General features: G+C 38.4%; 2 protein-coding genes across 3 annotated transcripts in view; one reads left to right on the top strand and one right to left on the bottom strand.

Moving 5' to 3' along the window:
• Positions 1-3,221: 3,221 nt before the first annotated feature.
• znf276 (zinc finger protein 276) lies at positions 3,222-12,125 on the bottom strand. Of its 2 annotated transcripts, none has more exons than XM_041795439.1 (12): positions 12,013-12,125; positions 9,250-9,553; positions 8,436-8,751; positions 8,292-8,338; positions 7,796-8,212; positions 5,227-5,308; positions 5,061-5,144; positions 4,864-4,974; positions 4,634-4,709; positions 4,258-4,375; positions 3,902-4,001; positions 3,222-3,506 (listed from the first exon to the last, which is right to left on the bottom strand). In XM_041795439.1, exons 2-12 carry the CDS (start codon positions 9,497-9,499, stop codon positions 3,233-3,235), a joined length of 1,875 nt encoding a protein of 624 aa, XP_041651373.1. In that variant the 5' UTR covers positions 9,500-9,553; positions 12,013-12,125; the 3' UTR covers positions 3,222-3,232. The 2 variants fall into 2 exon arrangements, with proteins under 2 accessions (XP_041651373.1, XP_041651374.1); XM_041795440.1 differs by lacking the exon at positions 12,013-12,125 and adding an exon at positions 11,690-11,926.
• A 6,589-nt stretch (positions 12,126-18,714) lies between these two features.
• Positions 18,715-19,361, top strand: part of LOC121515790 (C-C motif chemokine 4-like) — a 6,432-nt gene continuing 5,785 nt past the window's right edge. The window contains exon 1 of the mRNA XM_041796768.1: positions 18,715-18,778. Within this exon, the coding sequence (XP_041652702.1) occupies positions 18,715-18,778 (64 nt within the window). The remainder of the gene's footprint in view (positions 18,779-19,361) is intronic.

A 19,361-nucleotide genomic window follows, 5' to 3' on the forward strand; every position in this document is an offset into this window, starting at 1 on the left:
ACAGCTACATCCTTCATATCTCTCCTCTCTTTTATATTACGACAGGTTCTTCATGTGTTCTGTGTTAATGTTCCTGTGGTATTATTTATGTATCTGTTCAGATACTACTAAGAAAGAGTGAAAAAAATGTTCATACTCATCTTTGTAAAAACATTTTTACATTTATTTACATGTTTGGACTATTTTACATACATGTACATCTGAAGCCCTTCCTACTATTCGCTATTAAGAGAACTGAGTGCTGTAACAAGTTCATAAGAAACAGAGAAATAATAAAACTGAATGTTGTTGGAAATGATTCTGTACAACTCTCTGCACTGCAAGGAGGTTACACCACAGATACAGGGGCTTTATTTTAGAATATTGCATTATGGGACTTGTGGTTTTCCCTCCTCAAATGGTAGTTTTCAAAGATCTCCCAAAATCAAACTATTTTTTAAACATTTGGTGCCTCCACTCTGGCAACAGCTGGGACCGCAGGTGTTATGTTTCTGTGTTGTCTGTCCAGCCAAACCATTCTTGGGACACTTTGAGAACTTCTTCAAATTTTGAAAAATGTCCACTCTGAATGAAGGATAAACTGAGGAAATTAGGAGGTCAAAGGTCAGGGTTATTGGGCCTCATGTTAGTCCCTTACTAGTGAACATAGTATTTCTAGAATATCCTGCTGGATTTTTCTTCGAAACTTTTCACAAATATCCACTCTGACTCAAAATGAATTGAAGGCATTTTGGATTTCCTCAGATTTTGTGAACACAACTTTCAAGAATTTATTTAATGATGTTTGTGAAACCTGGCACAAACCTGCACTTGGACACGAGTGTGAACTGGTAAGATTTTGCAGGTCAAGGGTCACTGTGACCTCGTACCATACTGCAGCATGATCCACCACTTAACTTTCACTGTCCAGCATTGTATAACTTCTGGAAAAGTCACTTGATGCATTGACATATCAGAATCATTTCCACTCCTCCATAGGGTGTCACATGTAATCATTTAAAATAATACTGACTGGTTTCTTTTGTAAAACCACAGTCGTAAAACTGGCTGCACTTCAAAATGAAACTCAGGTTAATAAGGGCATTTTTGACAGCTTAGCTTGCTATCGTATTAAAAAGTTTTCTATGTTGCGACCCATTTCTGCCACTTTAAAAAAAGAAAAAAACACAAAAGTTGGGCAGTTATTAAAAATATTAAATATTAGGTCAAAATCCTTTCATTAAAAGTCAGAAGTATGACATAGCAGGAGTAGAAAGTAACTAATTGCATTTACTCAAGTTACTGCAATTGAGTACCTTTTTTGTGCACTCGTACTTTAATTAAATTCTAAAATCACTACTTTTACTTTTACTTAAGTGTATTTTTATGGGAAGTATTGTACTTCACTACATTTTGAAAATTTTTGAGGACTGAGTAAAAAATTAATGAGGTGGTAAGCCATTAAAGAAGAGATAAATGTCTGTATTATGGTTGTCATTATTATAAGTGGTTGAAATTATGAGCTTTAAAGTTAGAATTTTGACCTATAACATTAGTATGAAGTACTTATTCTAATGTCTATTTATATCATATCAGCTTTTGGTCTCATAATTTTGGCTCCTAACTCATAATTATACATTTTTTATCTTATAATTATTCATTTTAATCTCATAATTCTGACTGTTTATCTCACACTGCAAACTTTCTTTCATATTATCATGACTTGCTATCTCAAAACTTCGACTTGGTGTCATTATCATGACTTACTTTCTCATAATTTCGATTTAAGATTTTTGTTTTTAATAATTACCTGTGACACTTTTTTTAAGTAGCAGGGGTTAGCTTGCATAAACACTTGTGTTGTAAAAACTGTTTTCACTTTAAATACCTGCTGACAAAGAAACTATGACCCTAAGGCCCCTAATGCCCCACAGCTTCAGGATGCTCAGACACATTTATCTATTTCGCATCTGAAAATTTCAGCTGTTTTCCTGTAAAATTGGTTCCCAACTTTATTTCCTTTGTGTCTCCCCACACATAAAAAGTTAGGCTCCCCAAGGACCAACATGGAAAAATGTAAGATATTTTTAATTATTTTCATTGATAAAATCCAAACAGAATATGCTTACAAGCATGTGCTTGGCAAAATACGTATGAACTATGATGTGTCTCATGAGCAGACAGAGACCCTGGGGTCTGAAGATCTTTGGGGAGGGCAAAGGGCTCTCAGGTTGGGAACCAACATCCTACAAAATGATGAATTGAAACTTACATACATTAAAGGGTAATTCTGGTCAACCTTGGTCCACAATTGACACATTTTCATAATGCATAGTTAAACTCAGGTCTGTTTGGTGGGGGAGTGGTTGGTACTGACTCCTCACAGCTGGAATGGTTCTGGTTCAAATCTCTGTCTTTATAGTCCGTTTCTTTTTGGTAATTAAATAATCTCCTTGTGACTCTAAGGTGACTGTGTAAATGTCAGTACTATTGTCTTTCTCTATGAGTCAGCCTTTTTACTGATTACCAGCCTGTCCATGGTGTACCCAGCTTCTCACAACGACAACTGTGATCATCTAAAACCCCCCGGGACCCTGCACAAGATAAGCAGTATAGATAAATGGCTGTGTGGATATGCAAGTTCTGAACTGCCTTAGTCGACAGCAGCTATTGAACAGCCTTTAGCAGATAATCCTTGGCAACAATGAACCTAATCAAAGTACATCCATTACAAGTGTTTTTAACATTTACAGGTTAGATTGTTTTTCTATGTTTCTGCTGATTGTACGGAAAAAAGTCATTGTTAAAGAATGTACTGATCTTAAACCAGAAGCATGTGCAACCAATACAATTAGTTCGTCAAACCACAGTTTAAAATCTCTTTCATTTAAAAGTTTGGCTTTGAAGAAAGTATGGAGTGATAGTTTTTAAGAGTAAAAAAACCTGATTAACCTTTCAGAGCAGTCATGAGATAATTTAATAGTCAGCAGCCTGGTCATTATCCTCCAAATTGTGACTAAAAGTTGAATTAAACTTTGATAGTTGGATGTTAGGATACAAAAGCTGGGCTAAAAAGAGTACTCTGATAGGGAGCTAAACCAGTTCTCTCCAGGTTGCTGGAATTAAGACAAACAGCAGGTCCCCTTCAGTGCAAGAGCTGAATGTAAAAGTACGGAAACTACCATCAAGACCTTCACAGCTGGTCCCCCTATGTTCTCATGCAGCAGAGCTGGACTCCTCCGAGCCCCTGCTGTCATCTGTCCTGGTCTTGCTGAACGACCTCCCCGGTCAGAGTGATGGTGTGCAGGTCGCTGTAGAGCGGCTGCTGCTGCTGGCTGCTGCCTCTCTGGGCCTCGGCCTGAGTCAGCGGGTGGACCATGGACATGTGTACGTTCAGGTTGTGAGCCTTCTCGAAACGTTTCCCGCACATCAGACACGCAAACTCCAGGTCAGCCTCGGCCTTGTGTTTGGTCATGTGGTACTTTAGTGATGCACGCTGTCGACACTGGAAGCCACAAACCTCACATCTAGAGAAGAAATAAAGCTTGTTGGCATTTACAGTGTGTCTACTAGGCCTGCTGTGCTGGATTATGGCAAAATAATCAAAAATTGTTTAAATCACGATTATTCAACAGGACTACTGACTGATTTTTACAATATCTTCACATGCAAACACTCAACTTCAATACTCTAAAAACTTCAACATTCATTCATAACATCCTCTTGTTTATATGAAAGTGGGAGGCCAAAATTGCAACTGAATTAAACAAACTGATTAATTGTGCAGCACTAATGCCTTCTGTCTTTTCTTTGAGTCTACAGACTAAAGAAATAATGTCTAATTTATCAATTTTTAACAAGTTTGTCATTACCCATGGACTTCAAAATGTTCCAAATACCTTCATACATTATTAATACTTACTGGAGTGGTTTGGCCCCTGAATGTCTCATCTGGTGAACTGAAAGGTGCTTCCTCTGTTTAAAGGTTTGGCCACACTGGTCACAAATGTAGTTCCGCTCCTCTGTGAGCAAAAATAAGTGTTAAAAAACAACAAATCATACATCCACAGCTCAAACTATCACAGTTGATACATGTATTGCAGTACAATGTGGTTAAAATTCAACATACTGCCATTTACCATACATTTTTAAGTCAGATTTGATGGTAAAGCTAATAAACTCAAACCGAGCCAGAGAAATGTTTCTGTTACAAACTTGAGGTTTTCAGGAAAACCCCAGAGTGTGAGGAGAAGTCAAAGTTCTTCATGCTGAGCTCACCTGTGTGAATCAGCTTGATGTGTCGCTGCAGGTAACGGTCAATCATGAAAACCTTGTTGCAGCCAGGGTGAGGACAGGGTCGCTCTCTCATCTCCTCATGATGCTCCTTGATGTGCTTCTAGAAACCAAAAGGTCAAGAGAGCCAGTCATTTATAGAGTCAAAGACAGTGAAACTATACAGCTATCACATTACACAAGTAATCACAACACTCAGATGTTCAGTAGTAACTTCAAATGGTAGTGAGGCTGCCTCACCAAACTTCCGCTGCTTTAACTATTACTGAGTTCACACCAACAGCATCGCCCCTGCTGGCATTGTCTTGTGTCAAAATCCATCACTGAGTTGTTAAGCTATGTTGACAGAATTAATGCTCACCTTTAAACCATCAGGAGCTCTGTAGACGGCCGTGCAGCCCTGATAAGGACACTTGTAGATGTTGGGCAGCTCCTCTCTTAAAAGGAAAAACACCACCAACAATAGTAAAAGCATGTTTGCTTAAAGAGTTATAAAAGCCCACCTAATTTTAAATGACAAACTAAATTTATGCTAGGTTTTGTTTTGTATTGAAGGAAATGTAGGACTCAAATTGACTCATGTCTGCTTACACTTTAGGTTTGAATTTGTTCTTCCAGCCAGGTTTAGGTCCAGGTTTCTTCTTGATTTTGGGCTCCTCCAGGACTTTCTGGCTTTTCTTTCTCTTGTTTGGGACGGTTACCCTTTAAGAGAATAGGAAAAGTGTCATTTTCAGTCCATTTTAGTTGTGGATGGAAAAAAACACTTTTTGATGACTATGCAAACCCACCTCTTGTCTGAGTAGGGCTCGAACAGCTCATCGTCTGATAATCCCGTTTTCCTTCGCTCCTCAAACTCATCCTCTGAGTTACCCCTGGAAACACAAACACGGTCATAGAGGCACTAGATGTGTTTGCCTTCATCCAACATCATTAAAAATATCAAGTGTAACAAACCTGTCTGACAGATCACTGTCGGCAGCTCTGTCCCTTAGCTGGGCTTGAGCAGGAGACAGCGCCCCTGCAGGATCTGTAAAAACTAAAAGAAGGAAACATATGGGGAGGTCAGACAGTGTGAGCTGCACCCTTCCATGATAGCTCTCACTGTCCACCATACTAACACACAGTTTTCCTTTTTCTTACTTCCCCCACCCTACATGGCCTTAGCCTAAACAGCATCACCACCTCCCACACCCTCAGTTCATGCTCAAAGCAGTAACAATGCTGATTAAAAAGTTTTAGCATAATTATAACATCTGATGCATTACAAGTATAAATCAAACCATATTATCTCTTCCAATACCACAGCAAACAAAAAAGAAGGCCTTGGCATCAAACATTTCAAAATTCAGGATCTTTTTGTGTCCAGATTTTTAAGTAAGTTCTTTGGTGCAGTGGTTCCCAACCGATGGGTCAGGACCCAAAAGTGAGCCGTGAACATGTGTCAGGAAAAACAAAAAACTGTGGAAGAGAGTCTGTGACATACAGAAGCCCTTGATGGACATACATCCATACACTGCATTTTATTTTAAAGCTTGATTTAAGCTGTTAAATTATTACGTTTTTTTAAAATTTAGTTTGGCCAAAGTGCCAGTCAGTCATTCTTTCCACATTTATACATATTAGTGTTTTATTTAGTCATAAACTAGCACTTTGATATTATAATGTATGTGGTCCAATTAAATATCTATCAGGGTTGTCCACCGGTGTGTTGGCACCCAAAAGTTGGTCATGGAGTTATTTCCAGTGGTTCACAAGCTGCAAGGAAAAATAAATTGTGGCCAACAGTGTATGATTTACAAAAGCCCCAAGTGGATGTATACAGTCATTTATTTATTACTTCACTCCATTTTGCTGTAATAACGAGTAAATGTTGCTAGTTCATTTAAAAAAAAAAAGAAAAAAATGAACTTTTTCCCATAATAATGCTTTAATTTCTAAGATTTCTAAAAAAACAATAAAAATGTACATGCTACTACAGGAAACACAGTAAAATAAAATGTTTGCACATTGTCCTCTCAGGTCTCTGTAGTGATGTTCTATACAAACATGCTTGTTTTAGCCTTTCTCGTTTCTTGAGTCATATTTTGTCTTGGCAAATGCCATACTCTAACATTTTTTTTGAGTTGGGTTGTTGTTTCTCATAGTAAAGGTGGTGGTGAATCCTGTGACCTGACCAATTAAGAAGCATTACTCTAGTGTAAACTCGGTGACACAATTAGAAAATCAAAATACTTTTTTTTTTTGGTCATAGGTTTGCTGTTATTAGATCAGCCTTTGCTCTCCTGCTGTGTCACTTTACACACACTGTTCTCTAGTTTTTCTGCTTGCAACAGTTTCAGGTTCAAAATATGACTGCAGATCTGTCATTTTAGTAGTACTTACAGCTTTAGTACTTTTTTCCCTTCATATCCAGCAAAGTTAGTATCATTTTAATATTACAAAAATATTGAAAAGTATCAAAATAAAAAAAAAGTACAAAAAAAGTATTGAATTATTTAGTTAATCTAAGATGTTTTACAATCAGGGCTTTGAATCACACTTTATCTCTATTAAATCTACTATTAAGCATTTAAGCATTTTGTTTCATGTTGGATTTTTGTACTTTCTTAAACTAAGGATAACTGACTTCCTGTTAGGATACAGAACTGCTTTTATTTTGAAAAATAATAATAATAATAAACAAAAAATAAAATAAGGGAACAGTGGAAAGGTAAATGTTTGACAACACAAGATGCAGATGACTTGATGCGTCCACTGAGCTGTCTGAGAGTTTTTCAAAGTGAAATGAGACATTAAAAAGCAGTGTTTTATTTATTTTACATCACTGTGGCTGCAGAGAGACACTGCAGTGGCATAATCAAAGTGTACTGAAAAAGACAACAAAGCATTCAATTTATTGTGATTTAACAAATCATGCATTCATTTTAACCTAAATAAATTAAAGCAATACATTAACTCTGACAGCCCTAGTGAATACTTTTAATACTGATAGAGTACCCGTTATATTAGGGTGGGTATACTGGTGATCTCAGGAATAAAAACACACCTTTAACGACTGACTTTGTTAAAGAAAATCTGTCATTAATCCATATATTTTCAGCCAATTCTCGTGAAGGGTAGTGTCTGCTTTCCTGTGATTCTCTACAGGTGCTGTAGACAGGGCTGTTTTTGAAATTACTAGGTCAGAGCACATAATGCTGGATACACCACATATTAAGCATTGTTTTTTGCATTGAAAATTCCATAAAATATCTGTGATAGACATTGAATTACTTTTCAAGAGATGTAAAAGTGCATTTTTTTTAAAGTATTTGAGGCTACATCTAACAATTTTGTGTGTGCCATTGACAACTTACGTAGGTATCTTTACTGAATAAGGGGAGAAAATTCAAGAATACATTGCTCCACAAAAAATCTAAGAAAAATCATCAGAAAACAAATGGAAGAAAATGGCATCACTGGTTGTTTATCTCTGAATTGATTCTGCTAACATCCTCTGACACCTCAGTGATCCCAGTCTCACCTTCAGTGTTGCTGCTCCAGTCCACCATCACTGAGCTCTGCGACTGTGCCGGGGCTGAAGGTGAGCTGTGTTGAACCGAACCTCCCACTGACATCTTTCCATTCCGGCTGACTTGCTCCTCTTCATCTCCCTCCTCCTGCTCCTGTTCTTCTGCCTCTGACATCACTCCATACATGATACTCCCAGTCCCCAATGCTTCTGTGCTCAGGTTCAGAGTGTACCCAGGGTTTGTGGGAGTTGTGTCCATTATGTATCTGTGACCATCAACGCAGCCCCATACGGCCTTCACAGAGCCCCAGCACTGGCCCTCTAGCACCTCCTTCAGGTCGGGGCAGAAGCGGCACCCTTCTCCGTGGTGGTGAGCCCAGGACACCAGACTGTGGAGGCACTTTGGGTCTGAGCTAAAGGACGGTGGTGCTAAAAGAGAGCGGTATGATATGTTACTGTCATATTGCAATAACAACAGCAAAAGAAAATGTAAAAAAATATGTTTTACTTGTTAGGCTGTGGCTGACTGAAGACTCTGGAAGCTTTGCATTCTTCCTGGAAAACAAACAAACAAACAAAAAAACAGTTGTAACTGAAGCTTCCCTAATTATTGATAAACTACAGTCAATGCACACTTTGAAGATGGACTCACTGGTTTTTGAGATTCTCTTTTCCCACTGGTGGGAGGTTGACTCTCTGCAGAAACCTGATCAGTATGCTGTGGCACTTGTAGAACTTTGCATGGCATTTTTTGCAGATGAATTCTGATAACCGGGGATCACGGTCCAACTGGACGCCCACCAATCGCTGGAAGTCTGTGTGGAATAAAAGTGGCGACGGAGCCACAGAGTCGGATTCATCGTCAACAACATCGATGGAGTCTTGAGGCCACTTGTTGAAGGCATGGCGCAAGCTGCGTGGAGAAAACTTTCCATGGCAGAGGCGACAGATGGCTGCTGACAGACGACCTGCAGGGAGGTACAACATATCACCTTTTATACTAGTTGGCAGTGACAAGAAATGTTAACAATCAATAAATGGAAACAACATCTGCATTTCTCTGTCTCATTCTTGATGACTTGAAGTTTGAGGACCCTTGTTTGTTGATTTACTTCCAATGGCATATATGACCTAAATGGTCAAGATAGTTAACATGCCAATATTATATCTATTGTCTTTGAAGAAGTTTACATAACTAGAATTATCTTAATCATTTCTATAGAGTGAAAGCAGTAAAAAATTAGTAGATGTTTACTACAAATGCTTTTCCATTTTTTTTCTTAACTATTAAAAGGTTCCCTTAAGAAGTCATGACCCTGTTAAATGGTACCATTTCTAATGTATTTGATGTTTATATGTGTTACTTTTTGTAATTCTAGTTTCACAAAACAGTATCTTTTGTGGTCAATTTGTCAGACTGTTACAATACAAAAAACAGCATACTAAAGGCTGACACAGCTACCCACCTGAGGGTCTAGACTTGGTCTCTGGATGTCTCTGTGTGTCATCAGCTGCTGTAACACTGAAGTCTGCATCAGCATCCCTGTCTTTTGCAATATTCTCGTGACAGAAACTTTCTGTGCTTGCAGGAACAGTCCTTCGTGGTCTCCTGCTGTTCCCAGTCTGCCTCTTGTCCTCACCAGTGCTCATCGTGGTCTGTGTCCTACTGGTCTGCCCTGAAGTTTCTGGCCTTGGACGTCTGCTTTTCTTCTTCATTATTTATTATTTTCTTTGACCCTCAACTTAATCTTGAGGATGGTGCACTGGTGTCTGTAACACGGAAAAAGAAATTCAGCCAGTGAGCTAAAATTCAATTTTTTTTTATCCTGGTTTTACTTATTTTGATCAAAACCAGCCAACAAACAAACAAAAAATAATAATGTATTAATATACAACTTATTGATCTCCAGGTAAAACTTCTATGAGTATCTACAGTGCTTAACAAATTTATTAGACCACCCTAACCCTAACCAAAGTAAGGTTTATGCCACAGCTGCCCTAAATTAACAGCATTGGTAATTACCAAAATCATTTTTTTATGTTTCTGCAATGGTTAATACACCAATATGTTGAAGCTCTTTAACCCAAATGACATTTTCAATGCTAAAATATAATTATTCTTGTTATCCATGAATTTTCAAATTTACTGATTTACAAAAAACTGAAAAAATAGTAAAGCACATTATTATTTCTTGATTAATATGTCAAACTATAGTTATTTACTTGCATTCCTGAACAGAAAAATGAGTTTTAGTGGTTGAATGTTATGCTTGATTAATTTCTGACTTCTCAGAGAAGCCCAGAGAGCCGGCTAAAATTTGGGTGAATTTAGTTTGAAATCCCTCATTCCTGTTCAAAATGGTAAAACGTGGAGAGCTCACTAAAAATGAAAGAGTCCGCATTAAAGCACTTCATAATGCTGGATGGTCTTTGAGACAAATATGACAGGTGGTCTAATAAATTTGTTAAGCACTGTAAATCTTTGTTGACACTGTAATTTAAGTCTTTTTTCTAGAACAGATAATACCATCCTGTATTTTTATACAGTCAAATCTCTCTCACTGTTAATTTTTTTGCCATGAACAATGGCAAAAAAGACACTTTGCAGAATTAATTTACTTAATTTGTTTGACAGCAACCCTTGCAGCAGTTTCAGGCTTTAACCAATAGAAAAAAACTGATATTATTTCTGATAGTTTTGGTTGTTTTTGTTGGACATACAGTGTCTATAAAGGTTTTCACCCCTCAGATGTTTTTTCTTTTTATTGATTTTATAACTCAATCATGGTCAATATAATTTGGCTGTTCTTTTTGACAAACATAGTGTCTTGTCTGATGGCCAAAAAGCAACATTTTGGCCTCATCAGACCAAAGAACTTTCTCCCAATTCACCATAGAGACTCCTACATGCCTTGTGAGGAACTCTATTCAAGATGTAATACTTATCTTGAACAGCAGCTTTCTCTTTGCCCATCTCCCATAAAGGCTGGTGAAGAACCCAGACAACAGTTGTTGTTTACAGTCTCTCCTATCTCAGCTGCTGAAGCTTGTAACTCCTTTAGAGTTGTCATAGAGTCTTTGTGGTCTCTGACTAGTCTCTTTCTTGAACAGTCACTCAGTTTGTGAGGACAACCTGATGTAGGGAGATTCACACATGTGCCATATATTGCTTCCATTTCTTGATGATGGATCTAACTAAACTCTGGGGGATTTTCAGAGCCTTGGAAATGGTTTCAAATCAATCCCCTGAAGTATACGTTAAAGGGGATGAATATTTATGCAGTCACTTATTTTACATTCCATATTTTTGTTTAATTGACATTACTTAGTAAAAATCGGTTTTCACTTTGATATCAAAGAAGTTTTTGTCAAAAATGCCAAATTCTGTTGACCATAATTGAGTTATAAAATCGATAAAAGGGTAAAACAGCCAAGGGGTGGATTCTTCTTTAAAGGCACTGTACATGATACTATCATCTGTTCCTGTTTCATCACCAATTAAAAACACTTCATATGAGGCATGATTAATCATTGTAGTTACCTCATAAATTGATGTGTATTCTATTTTAATAATGTTATAAACTAAGACAATGCATATTTACTCAGCCCCCTGAAAAACAAACATCCCAGTTCTTAAACATACACATAGCTTTGTTTTATGGTTTTCGAATTTATTATTTTCATTCTGTAGTATAAAATCTAGTGCCATATGTCTATTCTTCTAACTTGAATCTTACAATGCTTTAAATTCCTGAAGTAAATATTTTGTTAGTTTATTATTAAACAAGTTTATACTTGTAAATAGGTCAAAATAGCTGGATCATTTGCACAACAGACTCAAACAAGAACGTATCAAATCTTGCTTTAAAAAAATCACAAGTCACTCTTTGACTTAACACTACTAACCTTGCAAAGATTAAAGAATAAGTAGTTGAGGTGACACTGTAAGCAATCTTGAGTTATATGCTTCTTTAAAGATTATAAAATACAAACTCAACACTATGAAGTTTTCAAATAGATATCTTCAGCCATGCACCCATGGTTATATCTAATTCTGGTGAAACCACCTGAAAAAAAACCCGTCTGAAAAAAGTAAATTTGACCAAAACGACGAGTTGTACTCTCCTGCAGGTGTTAATTCCAAACAGCTAACGTTAGCTGTTAGCCCGACCATGAATACTGCGTTTACTGGCTACTGTGTTACAGGGTGAACATTGAACAGTGCCTACCGTAAATTAATATATGTCCTAGCACTTGGAATGCATGTTGTTTCTGTCATAAAATGTGTTTTAAATGAGGCAGAAAAACAGCTAGCTTCATCGATGCTCCCAGATGTAAACATCAGAACCCGGAAGTGCTAGCGGAAGAGAACTCGGGAGAAACTATGTTACAGCGCCATCATGCGTGCGTGGAAAATAACCTATGAAGTTTGACACGGAAGCAACCAAAACATTGTAGGTTGTTAATTTAATTACCTCAAAGCATGAGGATGGGTATACCTGGGCACTATCAGCAACAGTGACAGCCAACACTACTCTTTATGGCAGGAGTTTACATAGCCTGTTACAATGTCTGGTGGAGTTATTTCACTGATGGTGTTTTTGTTAACAGGGGAGAGAGAATATCTTTAAAGGCTTTACAAACCCCTGGGGGAAACCGTCTGGTCCACAGGTTTATCCAGATTGTAAGCTTCCTATCACCTCTTCAACTTCATGTTGATCTTATCAGAGATGCTAGGAAGTTTTATACCATGGAAGAAGTCATTCATCTTATCATCCTTGCCCTGTGTTTTAAAGGTAGCTATACAAACATGAATAAAATTCATTCAACATATTTGTAATTTTATTGTTAGTAAAATTAATTTCATCACACTTAAATGTTTTGGATCATCAAATCAATTTTAATATCCCACAAAGACAACCCAAGTAAATAAAAAAATGCAGTTTCTAAATGATGATTTTATTTATTAAAGGAAGTAAAGATCCAAACCTATCTGGCCCTATGTGAAAAAAGTAATTGCCCCCTGAACCTAATAACTGGTTGTGCCACCCTTGGCAGCAATAACTGACATCAAGCGTTTGTGATAACTGCTGATGAGTCTTTCACATCGCTGTGGAGGAATTTTGTCCCGCTCTTCTTCACAGAATTGTTTTAACTCAACCATACTGGAGGGTTTTCGAGCATGAACTGCCTATTTAAGGTCACATCAAAGCATCTCATTTGGATTTAAGTCTGGACTTTAAACCTTAATTCTGTTTTTTTGTTTGTTTTTTTTCTAGCCATTCAGAGATGGACTCACTGGTATGTTTGGGTCGTTGTCCTGCTGCATAACCCAAGAGTGCTTGAGCTTGAGGGCATGAACTAATGGCCGGACGTTGGCCTTCAGGATTTTCTGGTAGACAGCAGAATTCATTGTTCCATCAATCACAGCAAGTGGTCCAAGTCTTGAAGCAGCAAAGCAGCCCCAGACCATCACACTGACACCACCATGTTTGACTGTTGGCATGATGTTCTTTTTATCAAATGTTATTATTTTTACGCCGGATGTAACGGGCCGCACACTTTCCAAAAAGTTCGTCATTTGTCTCGTCAGTCCACAGAATATTTCTCCAGAAGTCTTGGGGATCAACAAGGTGATTTTGGCAAATGTGAGACGAGCCTTTATGTTCTTTTTTGTCAGCAGTGGTTTTGGCCTTGGAACTCTCCCTTGATGCCATTGTTGCCCAGTGTCTTTCTTATGGTTGAGTCATGAACTCTGACCTTACCTGAGGCCAGTGAGGCCTGCAGTTCTTTGGATGTCATTCTGGGTTCTTTTGTGACCTTCTGGATGAGTTGTTGTTGCACTCTTGGAGTAATTTTGGTTGGCTGACCACTCCTGGGAAGGTTCACCACTGGTCACAGTTTTCTCCATTTGTGGATAATGGCTCTGACTGTGGTTTGCTGGAGTCCCAAAGCCTTGGAAATGGCTTTGTAAACTTTTCCAGACTGATAGATTTCAATCACTTTGTTTCTCATTTGTTCTTGACTCTTTGGGTCATGGCACGATGCGTTTCTTTTTGAGATCTTGTAGCCTACTTCATTTCGTCTGACGGTTTCTATTTAAGTGATTTCTTTATTTAACAACTCTGGCGATAATAAGGTCTGGGTGTGGCCAGTGAAATTAAACTCAGCTTTCCAAAAACTGTGGTTAATCACAGTTAACTCATCATTTAACAAGGGGGCAATTACTTTTTCACACAGGGCCAGAGAGGTTTGGATTTTTATTTCCCTTAATATATAAAATCATCATTTAGAAACTGCATTTTGTATTTACTTGGGCTGTCTTTGTGAGATATTAAAATTGGTTTGATGATCCGAAACATTTAATTATGATAAATATGCAAAAAAAATCAGGGATCAGAAAGGGGGCAAATACTTTTTCCAAGGCACTGTATTTATACACAGTCATGGACAAAAGTATTGGCACCCTGGGAATTTTTCCAGAAAATTCATCATTTCTCCTGGAAATTGTTGCAATTACAAATGTTTTTGGTTTACACATGTTTATTCCATCTATGTGCATTGGAAGAACACAAAAAAACAGAAGAAAAAAGCCAACAATGACATAATTTTACACAAACCCCAAAAAATGAGCAAGACAAAATTATTGGCACCCTTTTAAAACTGTGGGTAAATCATTTTATTTCCAGCATGTGATGCTCATTTAAACTCACCTGTGGCAGTAACAGGTGCTGGCAATCTAGAAATCACACCTGAGGCCAGTTGGAATGTATAAAAGTTGACTCAACCTTTGTGTTCTGTGCCTCCTAGCATGGAGAGGAGAAAGAAGAGACGAGAATTGTCTGAGGACTTAAGAATCAAAATTGTGAAAAAATATGAACAATCTCAAGGTTACAAGACCATCTCCAGAGATCTTGAAATTCCTTTGTCCATTGTGTGTAATATAATCAAGAAGTTTACAAACCATGGAGCTGTGGCTAATCTCCCTGGACGTGGACGGAAGAGAAAAACTGACAAAAGAATGCAACGCAGGATAGTTGGAATGGTGGATAAACATCCTCAGTCAACTTCCACACAAATTCAGGCTGTCCTGCAGACTCAGGGTGCAAAAGTGTCAGCTCGGACCATACATCGTCAACTGAATGAGATGAAGCGCTATGGCAGGAGACCGAGGAGAACCCCACTGCTGACAAAGAGACATAAAAAAGCCAGACTGAAGTTTGCAAAAATGTACCTGAGTAAGCCTCAATCCTTCTGGGAGAACATTTTGTGGACAGATGAGACTAAGGTAGAGCTTTTTGGAAAAGCACGTCATTCTACTGTTTACAGAAAACGGAATGAGGCCTACAAAGAAAAGACCACAGTACCTACAGTCAAACATGGTGGAGGTTCAAAGATGTTTTGGGGTTGTTTTGCTGCCTCTGGCACTAGGGGCCTTGACTGTGTGCAAGGAATCATGAAACCTGGAGACTATGAAAAGATTTTGGGCCGCAATATAGGGCCTAGTGTCAGAAAGCTGGGTCTGCATCGGAGGTCATGGATGTTTTCAGCAGCAATGACCCAAAATATACCTGAAGAAGCACCAAGAAATGGTTGGAGACAAAGCGCTGGAGACCTCTGAAGTGGCCAGCAACGAGTCTGGATCTAAATCCCATTGAACACCTATGGAGAGATCTCAAAACTGCTGTTGCAAGACGGCACCCTTCAAATCTGAGAGACCTGGAGCAGTTTGCAAAAGAAGAGTGGTCCAAAATTCCAGCTTAGGGGTGTAAGAAGCTTGTTGATGGTTATAGGAAGTGATTGGTTTCAGTTATTTTTTCCCAAGGGTGTGAAACCAAATATTAAGTTGAGGGTGCCAACAATTTTGTCCAGCCCATTTTTTGAGTTTTGTGTAAATACTTTCATCCATGACTCTGTGTGTGTGTGGGTGTGTGTGTGTGGGTGTGGGGGTGTGTGTGTGTGGGGGGGTGTGTATAACCACTGTACATACATTTTATTAGTACGTATGTAGTAAGTGTAAAGCTGCAGTGATTGTGACTCTGGAGTTATGCACAGAGTGCAGTGGAGACACCACGATGGCTGCTTCACAAACTCAGCCTTTACCAGTCTCCTCAATCTGCACATTTCTTGTAGATCTTGACAATGTCAAATACCACCAAATATCAAAGTTGTGATATTTTTACCAGGAAATATGTCATGCAAAAACAAACAAACAAACAAATCGGAACTGCATACACAGAAAAGACAGGAAAGCTAACAGACATGGAAAAAGAATGGCAGAGCTGTTTGCTGAATTGGAGTAATTTAACTTGGACTTCGGTGAATTTTAATCCAAACCAGAATGCATAATGCCTGGTTGATAAAATGTCAGACCCTTTTGCTGCCTTAAAAACAGATTCACAAAGGAAAAGTGACAATGTGAGTACATTTTCTATTTGAGTTTCTTTAACTTAAAGCACAGCATTATCTTAAAGTCCCGCTAAGTGCTGAGAGCCTGTATTGATATTTTTAAAATCTTAATTTATGGATATTTGCCTGTATATGATTCATTTATCATAGCCTGGCTGTGTAAAATGTGAGTACTATTTCAATAAAAACATGGGTAACAGAGCATTTTATTTTAAAGTGACAAATAACAGATGATAAGGTATCTTTTATCAGACAAAAATCTTTATCGGTACTGTAGTTTAACTTCTGATACTGAAAATCTTGATGCATCAGATCGTAGCCTTTTATATATGTATGCATATTTACCACTGATGATAATCAAGAGGAAACTAAAAGGGTTGCAAATGCAAATGCATGCAAACAGATCACAGATACTAAACCAAAGTTTGTGCATATGTGAAAACAGCTGTGATAAGATCTTGTAAACCTTTATTCTACCTCCATCAGCTCAGACTTCACACCACAATAATTTACATAAACAGGGGAACTGACTCATGGTTTTCTAGCAATGTCTTTCCCCATGGAGAAACAGAAGGGTTTTTTACAGTTGGTATTTCAGGTTTGTATATGTAAATCCATGATACATTAAAACATGTTTTTATGTCTCAATAGCCCAAACATATTGTATTTTAGAATCAGGTCGCTGCTTTGTTACCCATGTTTTTGTGTTTTCCTACAATTTCAGAGAGCTTTAATACATCTTGTGTGCTTACATGTACAAACATGTTCATTTTTTTAAAAGATTTATTTGGGGCATTTTTGTGCCTTTATTGATAGAGGAGGACAGTGGGTAGAGTTGGAAACAGGGATGAGAGTGGTGGAGAGACATACATGGGGCGCGCCTTAAACAACTAGGCCATCTGCCCCCAAAACATCTTCAATTTTAAACAAAGAACTGATGATTAATCAGTCTCTTCTTGAAAAGCACAGATATCAGCATAAGATACCAAGGAACTGGTGAGGGCCACACATTATCCCATTTTGTTAGATATACTACATTATTCTAACCTGACACATCAGATGGATGTGTGAAACACATCCATCTGGGAAAGCTTCAATAGGAAACGATTTAGAAAAGGCAGAGGCTTTGAAAAAAACTCGGAGTGTGATTGGATGAACATTCTGTCTATCACATCTCTACGGGCCTATAAGAGCAACACAACACGTGACGTAGCCGCTATCGAGCTGCGCGTGCGCAGCTAATGAGGAATAAGGTGAAACATGGCGACTATAGAAATGTTAGTTCAGTCACTTCCCAGCATCCCCGCTACTCTCAGTTCATGATGTTGGTGCCTTTTGGGTAACATTCAAGTAAATATTTGACATTAAGCTTGCTTTGCAGATAAGCTTAGCAAGACCCCATTCTAAAAACTACATTGTTTTATATTAAAGAGATGTTTTTACATTAGTCATGATTATTCCATCCATCATCTTTCCATTCATCCATACTTCCATCCTTCCATCCATCCATCCATCCATCCAACCATCCATCCATCCATCCATCCATCCAGACATCCACCCACCCACCCATCCATCAATCCATCCATCATCCATCTATCCATCCATCCATCCATACATGCATCCATCCATCCATCCATCCGTCCATTATCCATCCATCCATCCATACTTCAATCCATCATCAATCCATCATCCCTCCATCCATCCATCCATCCATCCATCATCTTTCCATTCATTCTTACTTCAATCCATCATCCATCCATCCATCCATCCATCCATCTAGTCATCCATCCATCCATCCATCCATCCATCGTCATCTATCCATTCATCCATACTTCAACCCATCCATCCATCCATCCATCCATCCATCCATCCATCCATATCCATCCAACCATCCATCCATTCATGAATATCCACATAAATATTTGCTGTGAAAGAAAAGAAGCCTTTATCTTTAGGTCACAGGAAATTGTCTCATCTGTCACCTACCATGATGCAGCCATTTGGTCATTAAAAATATCTTTTCTTGAGGTATGTGTGAATCTTGTTTCTGAGAGTCTTGCATGCTCTTTAGGTCAAACAGAGTCATTGCCACTAAATTTAGACTATCGTCAACCAATGAAAAACAGGAAACGAAAACATTAACCTTCATGATAAGCATCTAAATACACACAAAGACTCATATAAGGTAAAAATTAATGGACTCTTCCTCTTTGTGTGGAAGGGGAGGTGAAGTACACAAGAAGGCTGTCTTTACTGTTATTCCCTTCCTCACAACCAGACACAAGAAGCTGATGACTTTGTCATAGTGGAAAGCAGGGGAGGTGCGGGGGAATTTCTGCCCCATAGGTTGTCTAATGGCTGGATCAATTTTGGGTGGAAACCTGACACCACGCATATTTCAGTTCCACAGTGGACTGGATATATATCAGATGCAGCACCCCAAGTCCATCAGAGCAAAGAGAGAAGAAGAAGAAGAAGAACATCCTCATCACCACCATCATCATCATTAGCCTGTCAGCATCATGAAGACTCTTTGCTTCAGTCTGGGACTCCTGCTGCTTGCCATCTGCTGCTGCGATGCCATGCGTGAGTGATCTTAGTTTTTTCACTAATTATCTTCAGTGTTTACTTACATACACGTTTGTACTGACTTGATTTCTCAACATTCGCAGCTGAAGGTTTGAGCAGCACAGCACCTGGAAAGTGCTGCTTTAAATTTTCTGAGAACCATACTTCAATCCATCATCCATCCATCCATCCATCCATCCATCCATCCATCCATCCATCCATCCATTCGTCCATACGTCAAACCAACCATCCATCCATCCTTCCATCCATCCATCCATCCATCCTTCCATCCATCATCTATCCATCCATATATCATCCATCCATCCATTCATCCATCTATGCGTCCAACTCGCATCCACCAATCCATCCATCAATCCATCCATCCATCCATCCATCCTTCCATCCATCCATCCATCCAGACATCCATCCATCCATCATCTTTCCGTCCATCCATTCATTCATCCATCCATCCATCCATCCATCATCTATCAATTCATCCATCCAATCATCATCCATCAATCTATCCATCCATTCATCCATCCATCCATCCAGACATCCAACCATCCATCTATCCATCCATCTATAATCCATCCATCCATCC

Source organism: Cheilinus undulatus, linkage group 9 (assembly GCF_018320785.1).
Source record: "Cheilinus undulatus linkage group 9, ASM1832078v1, whole genome shotgun sequence".
NCBI lineage: Eukaryota > Metazoa > Chordata > Actinopteri > Labriformes > Labridae > Cheilinus > Cheilinus undulatus.

Excerpts from the sequence above, each read along its gene's own strand:
- znf276 (XM_041795439.1), bottom strand. The coding sequence starts at position 9,499 with ATGAAGAAGAAAAGCAGACGTCCAAGGCCAGAAACTTCAGGGCAGACC. Across the intron at positions 8,213-8,291 it reads AGTCAGCCACAGCCTAACAA|CACCACCGTCCTTTAGCTCA; the intron begins GTAAAACATATT and ends GCTCTCTTTTAG. Across the intron at positions 3,507-3,901 it reads TCAGGGGCCAAACCACTCCA|ATGTGAGGTTTGTGGCTTCC; the intron begins GTAAGTATTAAT and ends TTTCTTCTCTAG.